The 16,756-nt window shown below is 48.2% G+C and overlaps 1 protein-coding gene across 2 annotated transcripts in view; it reads right to left on the bottom strand.

Moving 5' to 3' along the window:
* Nucleotides 1–7,405: 7,405 nt before the first annotated feature.
* Nucleotides 7,406–16,756, bottom strand: part of LOC142766267 (uncharacterized) — a 77,509-nt gene continuing 68,158 nt past the window's right edge. For both annotated transcript variants that reach the window (XM_075867988.1, XM_075867993.1), the window contains exons 2-3: nt 14,394–14,519; nt 7,406–9,240 (exon numbers count right to left, since the gene is read on the bottom strand). In XM_075867988.1, the coding sequence (XP_075724103.1) occupies nt 8,785–9,240; nt 14,394–14,519 (582 nt within the window). In that variant the 3' untranslated portion in view covers nt 7,406–8,784. The remainder of the gene's footprint in view (nt 9,241–14,393; nt 14,520–16,756) is intronic.

Raw genomic sequence — 16,756 nt, 5'->3', positions numbered from 1 at the left:
GTCCCAATTGAAGTGGTCTGACTAGATATACATAGACAGCATGTCACCAAGGGTGCGGTTCAAGCGCTCTGTCATTCCATTGGTCTGGGGATGATAGGCGCTTGTAGTGCGGTGAACGACGTGGCACTCACGCAGCAATGTTGTGATGACGTCTGACAAGAATACGCGACCACGATCGATCAGTAACTCCCGTGGTGCTCCATGACGTAATACGATGTTGTGAAGTACGAAAGTCGCAAGGTCTTTTGCTCTAGACGAGGGAAGGGATGAAGTTTCGGCAAACCGCGTGAGATGGTCGACGGCAATCATGATCCAGCGGTTACCGTCAGCAGTGTTGGGAAGGGGACCATAGATATCGATGCCGACGCGGTCGAATGGTCGGGATGGGCATGGTAAGGGTAACAAGGTACTGCTGGCGTGATAAGGGGGAGTTTTTCGTCTCTGGCATGTCGAGCAGGCCCGAACGTATTGTCGTATAAAACGGTACATGCCACGCCAGTAATATCGGAGACGTATGCGAGAATAAGTCTTCAGGAAACCTGCATGTCCACATTGGGGGTCGTCATGAAACGTGGAACAAATTTCGGATCGCAGATGACGTGGAATCACGAGTAGCCACTGATGTCCACCGGGTGCGTAGTTGCAACGGTACAGCACGTCGTCGCGAGTGGCGAAGTGCTCGACTTGCCGACGCAATGTGCGAGAAGGGGGGGAAGCCGTCCGCCCAGCCAGGATGTCTAGAAATAAGCAACCCACTGGTCCTTGCGTTGCTCAGATGGCATGTCGGCGATGGTGACGACAGTGGCATCACAGGTTAGACTTTCGCAACAGTCCGGGTCAGGGGGTAGGGGCGAACGGGATAGGGCGTCTGCGTCCGAATGTTTCCGGCCGGAGCGATAGACCACGCGAATATTATATTCTTGGAGGCGTAATGCCCATCGGGCGAGGCGACCGCTTGGATCCTTCAGTGACGACAACCAGCAGAGGGCGTGGTGGTCAGTAACGACGTCAAAAGGGCGTCCGTGCAAGTAAGGTCGAAATATCTGTATCGCCCCATAATGGCCAGGCATTCCTTTTCAGTGACGGAATAGTTGATTTCGGCTTTGCTAAGAGTTCGGCTTGCGTAGGCAACCACGTACTTTTGGAAGCCGTCTTTCTTCTGTGCAAGAATAGCGCCTAGCCGGACACCACTAGCGTCGGTGTGGATCTCTGTGGGTGCCGATGGATCGTAGTGTCACAGAATAGGCGGCGACGTGAGGAGGCGGCGCAGTTCATTGAAGGAATCGCCACAGGTGGCAGACCAGGCTGAAAGGTCTCTAGAGCCGGCGAGGAGCTTGGTCAAAGGAGCGATGATCATCGCGAAATTGCGAACGAAGCGCCGGAAGTAAGAGCACAGGCCTAGGAAGCTTCGGAGCTCTTTCTTGGTGGTTGGTTTCGGAAACGCTGAAACGGCTGTAAGTTTGGCAGGGTTAGGTAGAATGCCGTCTTTTGAAACCACGTGGCCAAGGATGGTAAGCTTTCGAGCGGCGAAATGGCACTTCTTCAGATTCAGTTGCAGCTCCGCGGCAGAAATACACGCGAGGACTTTCTCGAGGCGGGTTAATTGGGTTGCGAAACCAGTTGAAAAGACGACAATGTCATCTCAATAACAAAGGCAAACGTTCCATTTGAGGCCTCGAAGGATAGAGTCCATCATTTGCTCGAAAGTAGCTGGCGCGTTGCACAGGCCGAAGGGCATGACTGTGAATTCGTAAAGCCCGTCGGGCGTGATGAAAGCTGTTTTCTCGCGATCGGCCTCTGCCCTGGGTACCTGCCAGTATTCAGAGCGCAGATCTAAAGAAGAGAAAAATTCGGCTACCTGTAGGCAGTCCAAGGCATCGTCAATGCGTGGCAGCGGATAGACATCCTTGCGCGTGATTCGGTTGAGACGTCGGTAGTCCACGCAAAACCTGATGGATCCGTCCTTCTTCTTCACCAACACAACTGGAGAGGCCCAGGGACTGCTTGACGGTTCGATTATGCCACGTCTCAGCATGTCGTCAACCTGTTCATTGATGGCACAGCGTTCGGTAGTTGACACACGATATGTACACTGCCGTAATGGCGTCTCTTGACCGGTATCTATACAATAAACAACAGATGACGCTCGACCTAAGGAAGGCTGATTGTGGTCAAACGAGGCCCGAAAACGCTGTAGGAGCTTGATCAGCTGTTCCTGCTGCCCAGGCGTGAGGCTGCAATCAATGGACTTGCGGAATACATCCATAGGTTTATTAGCGTCAGCTGCGGGTGTAATGGCACAAGTCGGTAAAAATAGCTTGTCTGGATAGATCGGGTCTTCGAAAATAAATTTTAAGGTCTCGAGGCTCCCCAGACACTCGCCGCGTAGCAGGATGTATGGGCAAGCAGAAACGTTGCACGCATAAAGTACCGCCGAACCATTGAAAAAGTTGATGACGGCAAACGGGAGGACGATGGTTCGGTGTTGCACACTAGCTATAGTTGGTTGGAACAGGAGCGTCAAGTTAGTGGCAGCAGGCGAAAACACAGGCACTAGGACGGCGGACAACGGCGCGATGCGGACGTCAGCTGCGGCAAACACTTTCGAGGGACTTTGGTGGTCGATATCAAGCCACGGATTCGTCAACGTGAGTTCAGCACGAGCGCAGTCGACGAGGGCCTGATGGGTAGAAAGGAAATCCCTTCCTAGTATGACGTCGTAAGATGAACGTGGGAGAACAACAAAGTTGACGGCGTACCAAACATCTTGAATAAAAACGCGTGCTGTGCACTGAGCTGTCGGCGCGATGAAATGGGAGGTGGCTGTGCGCAGAGCAAGATTCGTAAGCGGCGTTGTAACTTATCTCAAATCGCGACATAGTTTTTCCCTAATTACAGAAACGACGGCGCCTGTGTCGACAAGGGCACGTACAGCAACACCTTCTACTAGCTCATCAATTTCGTTGGTCGGACAAAGAGGAGGTCTTAGAAAGTTCGATGACGGCGCAGTTCTTGCCTCCGGAACTGCGGCTGTCAGTTTTCCTCTCGAGCGGGGCTCGTGCGCCGAAGCATCGGGGAGACAGATCGGCGACGGGGTGGTAATGACCGGCGAGAATCGACAGGGCGTCGTGGGGACAATGAGTCGGTGATAGGAGAGGATGGTCGCTGGGGATTCTGGGCAGCTTGGTAATTTGCAGAATTCCCATGGTCTGGAGGCTTGAAGTTGCGACGGCGACAGTAGCGTGCTATATGTCCCACGAAACCGCATGCGAAACAGATGGGTCGATTATCCGAGGTGCGCCATGGGTTAACAACAGAAGGTGCAGGTGGCGAAACGAGATGGGGTGCCGTGTATGTAGGCAGTGTCGTAGGGTAGGAGGACCCGGTGCCCCGGTATGCGCCAGAGACAGGTGGGGCTGGGGGCTAGCAACGACGGCAGCGTAGGTCAACGGCGTAGGGACTGGTGGTGATGGAGCCAGTGCCTGCGTGACCTGTGTCTCAATGACCTGGCGTAAACGTGGGTCTAACGAGGTCACTGGCGCGGATGCTTCGGCCACAAGAGAAAGCTGACGCGCAACTTCTTCACGAATGAATTGTTTGATGTGGGACAGTAAGACGGTGTGATCAGCAGCGACGTCGTGCACGAGGGCGGAAACTTCAGCCGTATCTTCAGCGGCCCTGCGCGTCGAGACACGCAGCTTACGCAACTCATCGTACTCCTGACAGAGTTGGACAACATCGGTGACGGTCTGTGGATTCCTACCGACGAGCATCTGGAAGGTATCGTCGTCAACTCCTTTGATGATGTGCTTGATTTTGTCGCGTTCGGTTAGAGATTCATCGATGCACTTGCAAAGAGACAAGACATCTTCAATGTAACTTGTAAAGGTCTCGTCTGCGCTGGACTCGACTACGGAGACGCTGTTCCGCGCGAAGCCGGCGCACTGCGGGACGACCGAAAACCGCGGAGATGGTGGTCTTGAAGGCGGACCAGTTGGTGATTTCGCCTTCGTGGTTTTTGAACCAGAGGCTGGCCACATCAGCGAGGTAAAAGCGCACGTTTTTGAGCTGGTCGCAGGCGTTCCACTTGTTGGAAGCACTTACGAGTTCGTACTCGACGAGCCAGTCCTCGACGTCTTGTTCGTCGTTGCCGCGAAAAATTGGTGGGTCGCGTTGCCGAGGTACGCCAGTACAGTAGACTGTCGTTGGTAAGGCAGCTTGAGTAGGGCCAGGAGCAGTCATGGTGAGCGGTGAGGGTAGCGTCCGATTGCGAAGTTCCAGGTTGATGGGAACCCCGGCTCCTCCACCACCTAAAATAGAGGTGTTGTACGTCGAAAAAGGTTCAGACGCAGCTTGGCAAAATATGCTTTATCAGGCAGGTCTGGCTAATGGCGAGCGGCTTGCGCGAGCTACTACTGCAGCCACCGATCATTGTCGTCTTCTTCATTGCCAGCAGAGCGTCCGTTATTCAGATTCATTAATTCATTAGAATATATATATTGTAACGACGAGAAATAAGAGACAACGCCTTTGCTGCAGGCCGGCTGTTCTTATTCTGCTTCGTCTTCCTCGGCTTCCGTCACCCTGCCTCCGCCCTTGCCTGAGCCCCACTATTTATTATCATTACACTCGGCCCCGACTGCGAGCCTCGTGGGTTACCGACAATGTCTCCGGTGGGCGGCATTGACTATTCCGGGGTGGCCGGGCTCGGCCAAGCTGATATTTCACATGGAAGTTTGTTGAAGGAGATTCCGGAGGACGACACTGGCTGTGACGTGATGGTCGGTGCAGGCGTCGTCCACGATGGGGCCAACGCTGTTGACTTGGACAAGATGCCGCTAGCAGGAGATACAGACTCCTGCAAAGTGGCCGCGTTGGTTTAATCTCGTCGGTTTGAGCATCCTGTCGCAGTCGTGTTACAAATGCTGGAAATAGTCCACGCTGCACTGAGCGTCGACGCCTGCGTTGCTTGCGGTGTGGCAAGGGGCGTCGGGGTGTCTTTGTAGTCATCTGAGAGCCGAGTTCAGGTTGCAGCTTGAGAGGCAACGCGTGCTCTTGCAGCACTGCCTTTGTCGGACTCATGCTCAAGCTGCTTATTCCTATAGTTTCACGTGCAGTAGAGCCTTCATTGTCAGATGACCTGTCACTAACCGGAAGTATTACCTTCTCTGGTAGGTCTTTGCTGACAGTGACTTTGAAGGAGGCGGCGCTTAGCGTGTGGCAGACGTCCGCACACTCGGCCACAGACTGACGTGATATCAGGAGATGTCGCTTCGAAGTGAGGGTCAACACTGTAGGGTTGTTCGTCCCAGGGTAGGTGGTTAAATTGGCTGTCGGGAAGCTGCAAAATACAGCTGAAGCCGCGAGGGTGGTCTCCTTCTGGGATCTATTCTCGGTAGCGGTCGCGTAAGACTGGGTGGTCGTGGAGAGGTGATGGTGACTCCGTCCAAAAGCAGCTATGAGCTTGTCACTCCAGTCCACCCAGGATGTCTGCCGCACGCCTTCGTATCGATGCCAAGCCGCGGCAGCATTCCGAAGGCGGTCTATGGCCATGCCCCACTTCTTTTGGTCCGTCCACGCTGCGTGATCTCCGACAGCGTTGACGGTTGCCACCCATTCCTGCGACATTGTAACGACGAGAAATAAGAGACAACGCCTTTGCTGCAGGCCGGCTGTTCTTATTCTGCTTCGTCTTCCTCGGCTTCCGTCACCCTGCCTCCGCCCTTGCCTGAGCCCCACTATTTATTATCATTACAATATATATATATGTATATATATATGTGCGTGCGCGCGCGTGTGTGTGTGTGTGTGTGTGTGTGTGTGTGTGTGTGTGTGTGCATGAAAATGAAGAAGACTCCAGCGCATGCAATCGAATGTCCGGTGTAATTGCTTTGCGAGGTTGAAACGGCAAGCTGTATATATCTACCACCTAATTCTGGCGACCCCCATTTCGGGGGAACTATCGTGTTTTCAGCATTATCGGCGAGATGGAGCAATAAGCGCGCGTCGCCAGATCGTCGCGACGCGGAGGCATGTGCTGTCTTCTCCAACACATATTTTGGCTAGCGGACAGAGGAGGGAGATGAACGCTCACGCGTGTGCACCATTATCTCAAATTGGGAAGAATCGCACGTCCTGGGCTTTCACCGGAACAATTCTGTTGTAGTTACCGGGTGCACGAAGTTCACTGCACTCACTGCACAGCCTCCGTTTTCAAAAATGGCGTGCTTTTCAGACACACACGGCGAAGTAAAAACTGAGAGACTTGTTGGCATTGTGAATGCCGGGCACGTTTCGATATTATTGTCACTCTTCACATGAATTTACAATTAGTTGCTATTGCATTCTATGCTTCGCCCTCGCGGTACATCTGTGAATTTCTTAATCGCGAATGCATTTTTAGTCGCGCTATGTGAGGCATCCGGCATTATCCGCGGTGGTGTCCGTGCGCTGAGCGGTGTTATCTATATGCTCTCATTTCCTCTCCCATAGATATAGCTGCAGGCGCACGGGCTTATCCTCGTCGCTAGCAACCCGCAGCATGTGGTGCGATGAAGTGTTGGAGTGAGTAGGTGCAGTGCTTCTCTGCTCCTTCTCTCGCCATTCGCTTTCTCTCTGCCCTACACCCCACTTTCTTGTACACCACAGCATCACTCTCTGCCGTTCGCTGGCTTGGTGTCTCTCATGAACATCTAGAAATGTGTGCTCGAGATGCCGCCCTGAAACGCCGAAGCCAAACCGGGAACCCTGTTCGTTTTGTTCACTTCATGGTATTTTTTAACCGTGCACGCTAGCTACCAGAGCTGGAAACGCATACCACGATTCTCGCAACAGAAAAATGCCACGCACGGTGAACGGTGCCATTGGCAACATGGTATAAGAAAAAAATAAAAGCATTATTCTTCTAATGTTGGGTTCTCATGTGCGAAATGTCGTTATGGATGCTACGCGATGCATTCGCATTTCTTCACGATTCCCTTCGGGTAGCTGGGGGCGTTTTTTTCACGCTCATGTCGATAAACCTAAGCACAACCATCAAGAATGACGTTTTCAATTGTGACTGCGACACGGTGTTTTCGGTGCTCGAATCTGCAAGATGCGATGGCGCGGTTAGTTATATTTTGCCCACTTATAAACTGCTACTGCTCAGTCTATGGCATTTATGAGTGGAGTTTATCCTATGACGTTTCAGTTTCTTATTTGACAAGATAGTAACTTTTCCTGATAACTGTGCACGAAAATTGCTGTGCGTGTTCTCGCTATATGAGGACCGCCAAAGATCTTACGCTCCAACAACACGTCTTTAGTAGTGCGAGAACTCAACAGGAAGGTGATGACCCAATTGCCAGCGTCCTTCAATCGACGGTGTCTGAAAAAAATTGAACGATAGATTGAACTACACCACTGCATATTTCATTTGTTTATTGTGCAACGTTTACAAATACCATTGAAGTGCATTTGCTCTGCCTTTCCAATACATCATTTCTTCCAAGCAAAAGTTATTTCAAAGTCGAAGTGTGCGGAATATATCACACGCAGCAGTTGAGTGCCGGCATAAGCATGCGACAACTAATTTACTAGGTGAGTGTGAGAGCTTAGCTAAGACAAAAACTTTGTGAAAACAGACCAGCCAAGTGAGGGTATTGACGATGCACCACCATCAAATCATTAGTGACGGTGTGCCACAATCAATACGAATGTGAATTTGTGTAATTCGACTTTCTTTTTATCAGCCGCAAGTTCAGCCAAAAGTTACTTTATGAAGCTTCGAGCGGATCAGTTTTAGGAGCACGTACATACCCCATAAGTCGTATTTAGGAACCCTTTCAATGAAAGTTTTAGAAAACGAGCACCACGTGAGCCAATGTGCGTGCCGAGAGGCAGAACTTGACGAAAAAAATTTATTCATGTTTACGTGGTGCAGGCACTATGAAATGAGTTATGCTAAGAGGAATGTAACTGGGCACATTCTCCCTGGCGTCCAATACGGGGCATCCTGGAGCATTCTTCACGCCAGCAACCTTTGAATGTTTATGAAAAAATGTACAGATGTAATCTTGTGCTATTGTTTAGCGCCAAAAATAGAGTGAACGCGAGTGTATTGCGGGCTAATGCGTTTTGAAAATGTAGTGGCAACTGTACATGGTCATTGAAAGTATTCCGGGTAGCAATAAATTTATCGTGATTGAGACAAATGGCAAAACACATGTTATCGCAATTATGAAAGGCATGTTTAAGGGTACCCATCACTGGCTCTAAACATTCGACACATCTCGCTTCGCAGATCATGCTAGTCTATTTGCAGATGTAATAATAGTTTTGCTCAAAGAGATCTCTGCTTAGCTATTTTATTCCAAACAGAAAGTGGTCTTTTACGTCCCCTATACGAGCCGGAGCTATATTAAAACTACATGCCATGGCACAAAATGCCCTGCCATATATTCTCATATTTGGTTACAACATAGTCCATGAGGCTATTATCCAATATCTATAGTTTATGATCTATATTAGAATAACTGCGTCTCGTTCATCGCAAGCTGCCGAAAATGGGATGTTACGAAGCAAAATGACCTATTGGGAAATGGCGATGAAATACACCGCTAGTATGTCGCTTACGCGTCAATGTATATTTGGCATATTTCTACTATACGATAGACTTATAAGCTGCTCTAAAAACTTCAACCTGTTTCGCTGCTTTACATTAATCTCACTCCTTCTCCGTCTAACTATGCCTTTCTTCGCATGACTTTCCGAGGTGGATTCCTATAGGGGCTTACTCAATGGCTATTTATAGTAATATTCTGATTTCAAAGGTGCATCCTCAGAACCGATGTTGTCGATATAAACTTGAGGTCGTCTTTGTTGGGGATCATTATAAGTGGTGCTTGCGTCGTTCCGGAGGCCGTAGCGTCCACCATACTCTTTCGCGAGACCTGCGTACCAAAGGTTTTGGGCAGCTACAGTATGCTGCGGCGCCTTTACAGGTAGAATTTTGATAGGAGAAGCGTTGAAGATGGCATCGGCGGAGTCTATAGGGGCTGTACCAGGCTCATTTGTGTTGACAACAGCGCGAAAGCCGTACTGGTCTGCAATGTAGTTGACGTGACGGAAGACACCGTTGATATCTCTGTAGCCATATGCGCCGGTCTTCGTGTTTTGCGAGTCTGCCCTCTCGATTTGATACTGCTGGTTGCCCTTCTGATCGGCGATGTTGTAGTCAAACTTATATGGCCTCCCATTCTGCAAAAGTGACCGAATGGAAAATCCATATAGTCAACGCAACGAAAGCATGAAATGTACACACCTGAAAAATTTTTCAACTGTATACACCTGAAAAAGTTATTCATAGCAATAAAAGGCAGGCGACGAGTCTGATGCTACATGAGGCAGGCTTGGTGCGCGTAAGGTATAGTTACCAGGAAAAACTTAAGTGCTTTCAGAGCCCGAAAATGGGGCACTGTGGTATTGAATACCTTTCCAATATATTTGTTGCACTACTGACGTATATACATGCCCGAATATTCTAGAGACCACTATTCTAGTAACAAGATCTATTGCAGAGCTCTTCAGTGTAGGCATGTTTGAGGATGTCGCCAGCTTGATTTTACGCCACCCTTCGCTGGGATGGGTGATGCCATTGATAGGGCAGTTTTGTCAATGGTCCCCTTACCAGCCTCTCATTTCCCGCATTGAAAGGCGAGAGAGTGCCTCCCTCGTAACCTTGACTACCCTTCCCACAGACAACGCCTGCTTTATTTCTTCCAATGCCAGTAGGAACGCACGCTTCTGAACGGGAGCCGTTGGTCTGCCTTAGTTCAGGGAGGGGTGGTTATACGACGCTACATGATAGGTAGCGCTGCTTGCGTAACACGTGCTTCCGAGTGCTTTCCCCCGGAGATGCAATAGACGTGTTTTCATTTGAATATTATACGTCTGTCAAATTTGTTCCTTCGGGCTCTTTCTTTTTATCTCGAAGCAATGACGCTGCTACATCACAACGCTGCGCACGCACAATTATAGCGTTGCAGTGACGTTTCCCACTGGCTGCCAGCATAGCGGCACGAACGCCGACATGCTGTATTAAAACGCCGTATTTTTTACAAGGCCAGCGTGATGGCCAATATTGTGAACATCAGGAATGCACGACGCCATGACACGAATCTGTGCAAAACTGAATAAAACATTGCTTCATATGATTTCCTTCGTAAGGCAGTGAATGAGCTGTTCTCTCCGCCATGACCGCCTAGCACACGCGAAGGCTAGGCGATGAGCGAGATCAGGAAAAAGGTAGAAAGAGACATTGGTACAGTGAGGAAGGGGTTGTCGGGGTTAAAACACCATTCCAAATTTTTTGTACTTTTTCGGAGATATACTCAAGCCAGAGACTAAATTTTCCATTGAAGGTTCGCGCATTCTGCTAACATCTAAACACACAAACACACACACACGCGACATAATATTCAGCTAATCTACCGAGATTTGCTGGTATGCGGGTGTACAATATGTTCACACTAGTCTTTACTTTGCCCTAGTGGCTAAAGGCATTTCCAAGTGTTTTCTAGTGACGAAGGTGCTACGCAGGCGAACGTGCAGGCTAATTGCTACCTTTGAAAGACTTAGTAAAATTTTGAACATTAACTTAAGCTGATAAATAAGAAACGTGGTGGTCATAAAGCTAAAGAAGCGTAATGAAAAATGCAATGTGGGCCGCTATAGCGAACAAAAGCTTTGTTGTTCAGCAGTGTGGCAAACAGCTTAAGACTAAGGACCATAAAGGTGAAAGAGTATACGCCAGATTATATATAAATATATATATATATATATATATATATATATATATATATATATGTATATATATATATATATATATATATATATAGATTCACTTTATCTGTTCACCCTTTCACATCATCGACAGAACTAGAAGGGCACACCGAGTGATTTCTGCAAACAACGACATATCGCACTACAAGAACTGCACAGCATGAAGAAAAATGAATGGACATGCCGTCATTTCAGCGGTCTGCTCAAGAGAAAAGGTTGGATGTCTCGATGTCCCCTCAGAGGTATACGTTGTCGCCCACCGAACATCACAGTGTCTAAGATGGAGATCAGTTTTTTTTTAGCTTAACTCCTTCTTTACTTGTGCTGATGTTTAAATCTTTTGCGCGATGAACTCGCGATTAATTGACTTCTAGAGACTTCGTCGCGCATAGATCAGCGGTCTCGAGGTGTCACCCTAGTATTTGCTTCTGAAATTTTCGAGCGAGCTCTTCCAACGTGTGAACGGGGAGAGAATCGAGGCAACAAGAACTTGCGAGACCCGTTGCCTGAACTTTCTTTTCCAAAAACATGCATGCCTTGAAAATAGCGTCCTCCTGAAATTTAGAATACACGAGCCAGGAAAACATTTCTTGAAAGGGGAGGTTGGAACTTCAGTCTGCACTTACTAACTGAAGGGAAGCTAGAGTTAGCGCCTGGTTTCCGTGGCGTCATAAGCAAACGTCGTCTAGTCTCGTTGTCCTGCAACTCCTGGGGTCTTGTTCCGTTAAATGCGGCAAGATCAATGTCATTGTCAGGAATCGTGGTTTCAGCGCATGCATCATGTTCCGATTAGTTTTCAAGAGTTCTTTCGGCACACGAGTCGTATTAGGACAGTGTAGAACTACAGCTGGGAATCCTTTTTCTGCGGCTGTAGCTTTTCCGCTAGTTTTAGACTGCGCAGTGGGAACAGCGTCGCTTTTTAAGAAATAATCACGCGTTGTTGCCTTATGGTGTTTCGAAGCGGCCATCGAGTCTCTTTGAAGAGCGCTGATTGACGCAGAACACGAACTACCTGGCAATACATGTAGGCAGCGTATTTCAAGGGGGTGACTTTTAATTAGTGGTAATCAACGCGCTCAGCAACGTTCGAGCATTTACACTGTATGCGAGAAAGGCTAACTTTAGTGCCGGTACATGTCAGCTGGTAATTTTCCGCCTCGTTCAGCCTTAAACATTAGCGCTTGTTTTTCTCCAGGCAGAAATATTCGCGGGTATAGAGAAGCAAAGCTCAAGTTCGTGGAGCGACGACAACGCAGCGCCTAGCTCTGGCGGCAAGCTCCGAAGAATTCTAGGATAGGTGCGGGAGGGGGGCACATGCGATTCAGGGTATTTCGCCGAAGCGGGAACACGTGCGCCACACGCGGAACGCCTGCTGCAGTCGGTGCAGGAAGTTTGGCGCCGTGTCGTCAGCTTGGCGAGCTAAAACGAGACGCTTGCTGTGAGAAGTTGCCTTTCCGTGAAAAAACGGCCCCACGGAAACGTCGGCGAGGTCCGAAGAATTGTGTTGTTGGCTGCCACAACAATGCAAACAACAACGAAGGACGCTCTTCATGTGTAAAGCTGTATCGGTTCCCGAAAAGTCATAGCTGGCGAATACAACTGCGTTTGATGCTGTGTTCACCGGCTGTGACTGTTACTGCAGTGTAAGGCCGCAGCTAGTTCTCTTGAGCTGACAGCGAAACAGCCGTTGAAGAGTTGGTGCACAGATTGTAGTATAATATAACGTATTGGAGGAGGGTCGCACAAACACTGATTTTTTCATGCGCCAACTTGTGGACACTAAAAAATAGGCTTAATAAATTGAAGGGTCAGCCGAACCATTCTTTACGATGGCATTTCTCTGACGTCTCGCCGGTCAGCTCATTGTCACGAGCCCGTGCACGAGGAGTGCGCATCGCGACGCCACAGGAAGCGCACGCAGGCGCGCCACGTTGTAGATTGCTGGTTCTCTTGGTAGAAACCTAGTGAAAGCATTTTGTGTGCCAGTGTTAATACAAAAAGAGAATAAAAGTGACACGCCTGCGGCTGAGTGGCGCAACATAGAATATACTGCAACAGTATGCCGCTTACGTGGGCTCGGCGAGTGGTTACAACAGCCGCCCGTTTGGGGGTCCTGTCAGTATTTTCTTAGAATAGATTGAGTTTATTGCCTGTACTTATATCAACGCAAGCGCATGCCAAACTTCCTGTATTGGTATTCTATCTATCTTTAAGGAACCTGTTGGTTATTCTATCTATCTATAGGTTATTCTGTCTAACCTGTTGATTAATCTATCTCGCAGCTATAAAGACGTGCCTTGAGTGGTATACCGCTTAGTGGGTATGAAGCAGGACGGTCATTTCAGCGAGTTGGTAGCATTTTGTCATATAAATGAAGAAAAAAAAGAAGATGGTGTGACGCGGAAAGGCTTCAAGCCCACAGACACAAGCACGGACTCAGAGCTGAAACTTTATTGAAACGCACAAAAAAACATTTTAATTACGATACCGATGATATAATAAAAACTTCAAATAAGCCATCAATTCAACGAGAGATGAGCCTTGTGCTACACTCTTTTGGACTGGCATAACGTAAACTGCGCGGAAAGCATGATGCTCAAGTTCTCGCGTTACCCGTCGAATGTACGAGTGCACTGTGTTGGTGCTGAAACGTTTAGAGATTCAGACTCTGCAAAAAAAAAAACCTGCTTTAGCGTCAGGCATATGCACTGACCAGTTTCGTATAACACACACTCCTTACCAGGCAGCAGGAATGCAAGACTCTAATTTAGCAATTACCAATCCATTCATTTTGTAAATTCTGGCAATGTAACCACTGAGTCTACTTGATTTAGCGGAAGTGTTTACTAAGAAAACTTTCTGTATTTCTGAATGTTCTTTTTTATTTTTTACTTAAAAATTATGTTTCTGGATTAGAAAACTGTATGCAGAAAACACAGCTTTATGTTTCACATTCTTGACATTTATTGTCATTCACTATAACACGGATACGTACAACATGTCCCATAAATATTGTTGCTGCGCTGTTGCTCTCGGCTTCACAAAGAACGAAATATTCCTTTTTCTACTACTGTCTGCGTGTGTGCAGAGTTTTGCCTCTGAGTTTTGCGCCAAACGCAGCTCAAATGCTTTACAACTATCCATTTACTGCATTTCGTCAAACGTCTGCCGTGGTGGAGCAGTGGCTATCGGGCTTGGCTGATGACGCGAAGGTCACGCGTTCGATCCCGGCTGTGGCGATAACATTTCAATGGAGGCAAAATCGTAAAGGTTGGAAGCTGTGCGATGTTACTGGACATTAAATAACAACAGATGGTCAAAATCGTCGGAGCCCTCGACTAGGATGTATCTAAACAATGTCATGATTTTGAGATTTAAAATCCTAGATAATATTATAAGTTGCTCAAAACAAATGCTTGTTAAACAAATAATTTTGGCGCTTGTGACTTGTACCACACACAATAAGTATTTACTATATTGATATGAAGGTAACATTGCTGTACGGACGCGGATTGAGGCTGGTAAAATTAAGCCCGTTCTGCTAACTTTACCCATGGCAAACGTCCTACCTGTGTCGGATAGCTGGTGTGTGTAGAACGCAGCTCAGGTACATCGTAGTATTCGTAATCAGCATGTGGCGACTCGTCCAGGTCATTGAGAGCAAAAGATTCAGTAGCCAAGAGCATGACTGTCACCTGCGAAAAATGTGTCCTGTAGAAACCTCTTATTGTTGTAGTTGTGGGAGCAGTTCATTTCATTTGAAGGGACCAACAAGGGATTTTTTTTCAACGCTGTTGTTCCCGGCGCGACAGAAAACTACGAGCAGTTGTGAACACTACCCTTCGTAGTGTTTGTAGCTGCTCGTACTTTTCTGCTCGCAGTGTATACAAATGCACGTAGTTAGTTTATAAGCAGCACTTTTCGATCTGAAAGACTGTGAACACGAATGTACCTTTTCGTCCAGCTACGCTGAAAATTCATAGCGATGCCGGTAGCCCTTCGTGCGACTTGTGCATGTATTCATTGTACTGCTTTTGCAGGAGTTCCTGTAGTTATGATTAACCACGTTTATTCTGATCTTTACAGCTATTTTTGAAAATATCAAACGGTTACAATTAAACGATGTTCTTATACAGATTCTCTGTAACTGTACCGCGTTGCGTGCGCATGTGTACTAGATGGTTTGTACTGTCATTGTTACTCTCTCGAGGCACGGGCCAAGCCAAATCACCATAACGTCACTTTGCATATCGAGTAGCAGTAGCCGTCATATTTCAGACCATGTGTTGGTAGCAAAATTGGTCGCTCTCTAACTGCGCACGCGGTTGCACAAGCACGTAGAAAAGCAGCACAAAGCGCGCTGGCGAGAATGGGATCACAAAATCGCATGAAGGGAGCGCGACGATAATGCATACTACTGAAGCACGCGTACATGTACATTTTGATGAGGTAATACTTTTTACCATAAAGAACCCAAAAATATTGTTATGGGTGGGTTAATAAATTATTCGGAGCACAGGGTGAATAAGATGCACCAGTCAAACAACAACCAGCAACCAACGTGATCTTCACCTTTCATGCAGCAAGGCTGCGGCAGCTGTTCAGTATCATAACCAACCGGAGGCGAAATCACCATCTCGGTGCTTGGTCTACACGCATGCAGTGGAAGGAAGGCGATAAGGCTTGAGTCAAGCTATATGTGTACGATGTCGCTCGATGCTGACGATGACTACGTTGGAACGGCTGGAATGATCTCATATGTAACGTCAGTCTCCTCGCGAACAAAGTGGTTCAGTCCAGTGTAGCGTGAGAGCAGTTTTTGAGAAAGACCTACAAGCCGAGCGGGTGACCACAGCGCACAAGGGGACCTGGTGAAAAGCACACGTTGCAATAATGAGAATCGTAGAGCTGTCTTTGGTGCTCCCGTGAGGCCTGTAGGCAGTTGCGGGCGAGTTCGCGTGCGTGTTCGACTCGCATTATGGCTTCGCCAGCATATTCTGTGACCGAGGGCAGCAATGCGCGAAAGGCTACGGTGGTTCTCAGCCGTATAGAAGATAGAATGGCGAAAAGCCGGCAGTGTCGTGACACGAGGAAGTGCATGAGAACGTCACTTATAGCAAATGAATGTCCTAGCCCTCGTGGTCAGCTGCTACGTATTTAAAAAGCAAGTTGGTTATAGTCGGATTGAGGCGCTCCCGTAAGACCGTTCGTTTGCGGATGGTGGAAAGTTGCAATCTTGTGCTTGGTAGACAACAGCGCAGCATTTCGTCAACGACAGCTGATAGCGAGGTCCCACACCGGTGAGTGGAGAGCTGGCGCGCAGCTCTGTGTACTAAATTGATGTCGTACACTGTAAACGAATATAAACCCAGCTGGGAGAAATGAGGGATTGGTGCGCCCGCTTTTGTACTCAAACCAAATTGTACCGGAGCAAACACATTCGTATACCGAAGTTTTCCCCCGGTGGGCGTCGGAGCAAGGAAAGCAGACAAAAACCTGATTATTTTTCCGTAGTTGCTCACTTTTGCCTCGGTGGATGCTTTGCAAAGGCTTCGGCTCATCGCTCAGCGGCATTTATTGGCTGTTCGGGGAGTGACATAGGCAGCCTCGCCGCTGGGCGGCCGTTCCCCACAAATCACCACGGCACAGACCAAGCCGGTGCAGTGTGGATTGTGCGAAGCGTTCAGCTGCGCTCGAGATAAGTCAATAGTTCTGCGCAATTTCTCGATATGACAAGTGACTACAAGCAGCAACGAACGTTATCATCGACAGAAGGGGGTTGTGCGAACCGTAATCATTTGATATTTCCAGGCCGCGAACGACCGTTTATGATCTCGCGAGTATTAATTGACCCGGCGATTGCTGTAGCGGCAAAAAAAAAATGGTGAGTGTGCTCTTCTTGAATTATTTGTGCTTTTTTGCGAGGTAATTC

This window comes from Rhipicephalus microplus, chromosome 1 (assembly GCF_043290135.1).
Source record: "Rhipicephalus microplus isolate Deutch F79 chromosome 1, USDA_Rmic, whole genome shotgun sequence".
Classification (NCBI taxonomy): domain Eukaryota; kingdom Metazoa; phylum Arthropoda; class Arachnida; order Ixodida; family Ixodidae; genus Rhipicephalus; species Rhipicephalus microplus.
Note: the sequence above shows the minus strand (reverse complement) of the source record. Positions and strands in the feature narration are given on the sequence as shown.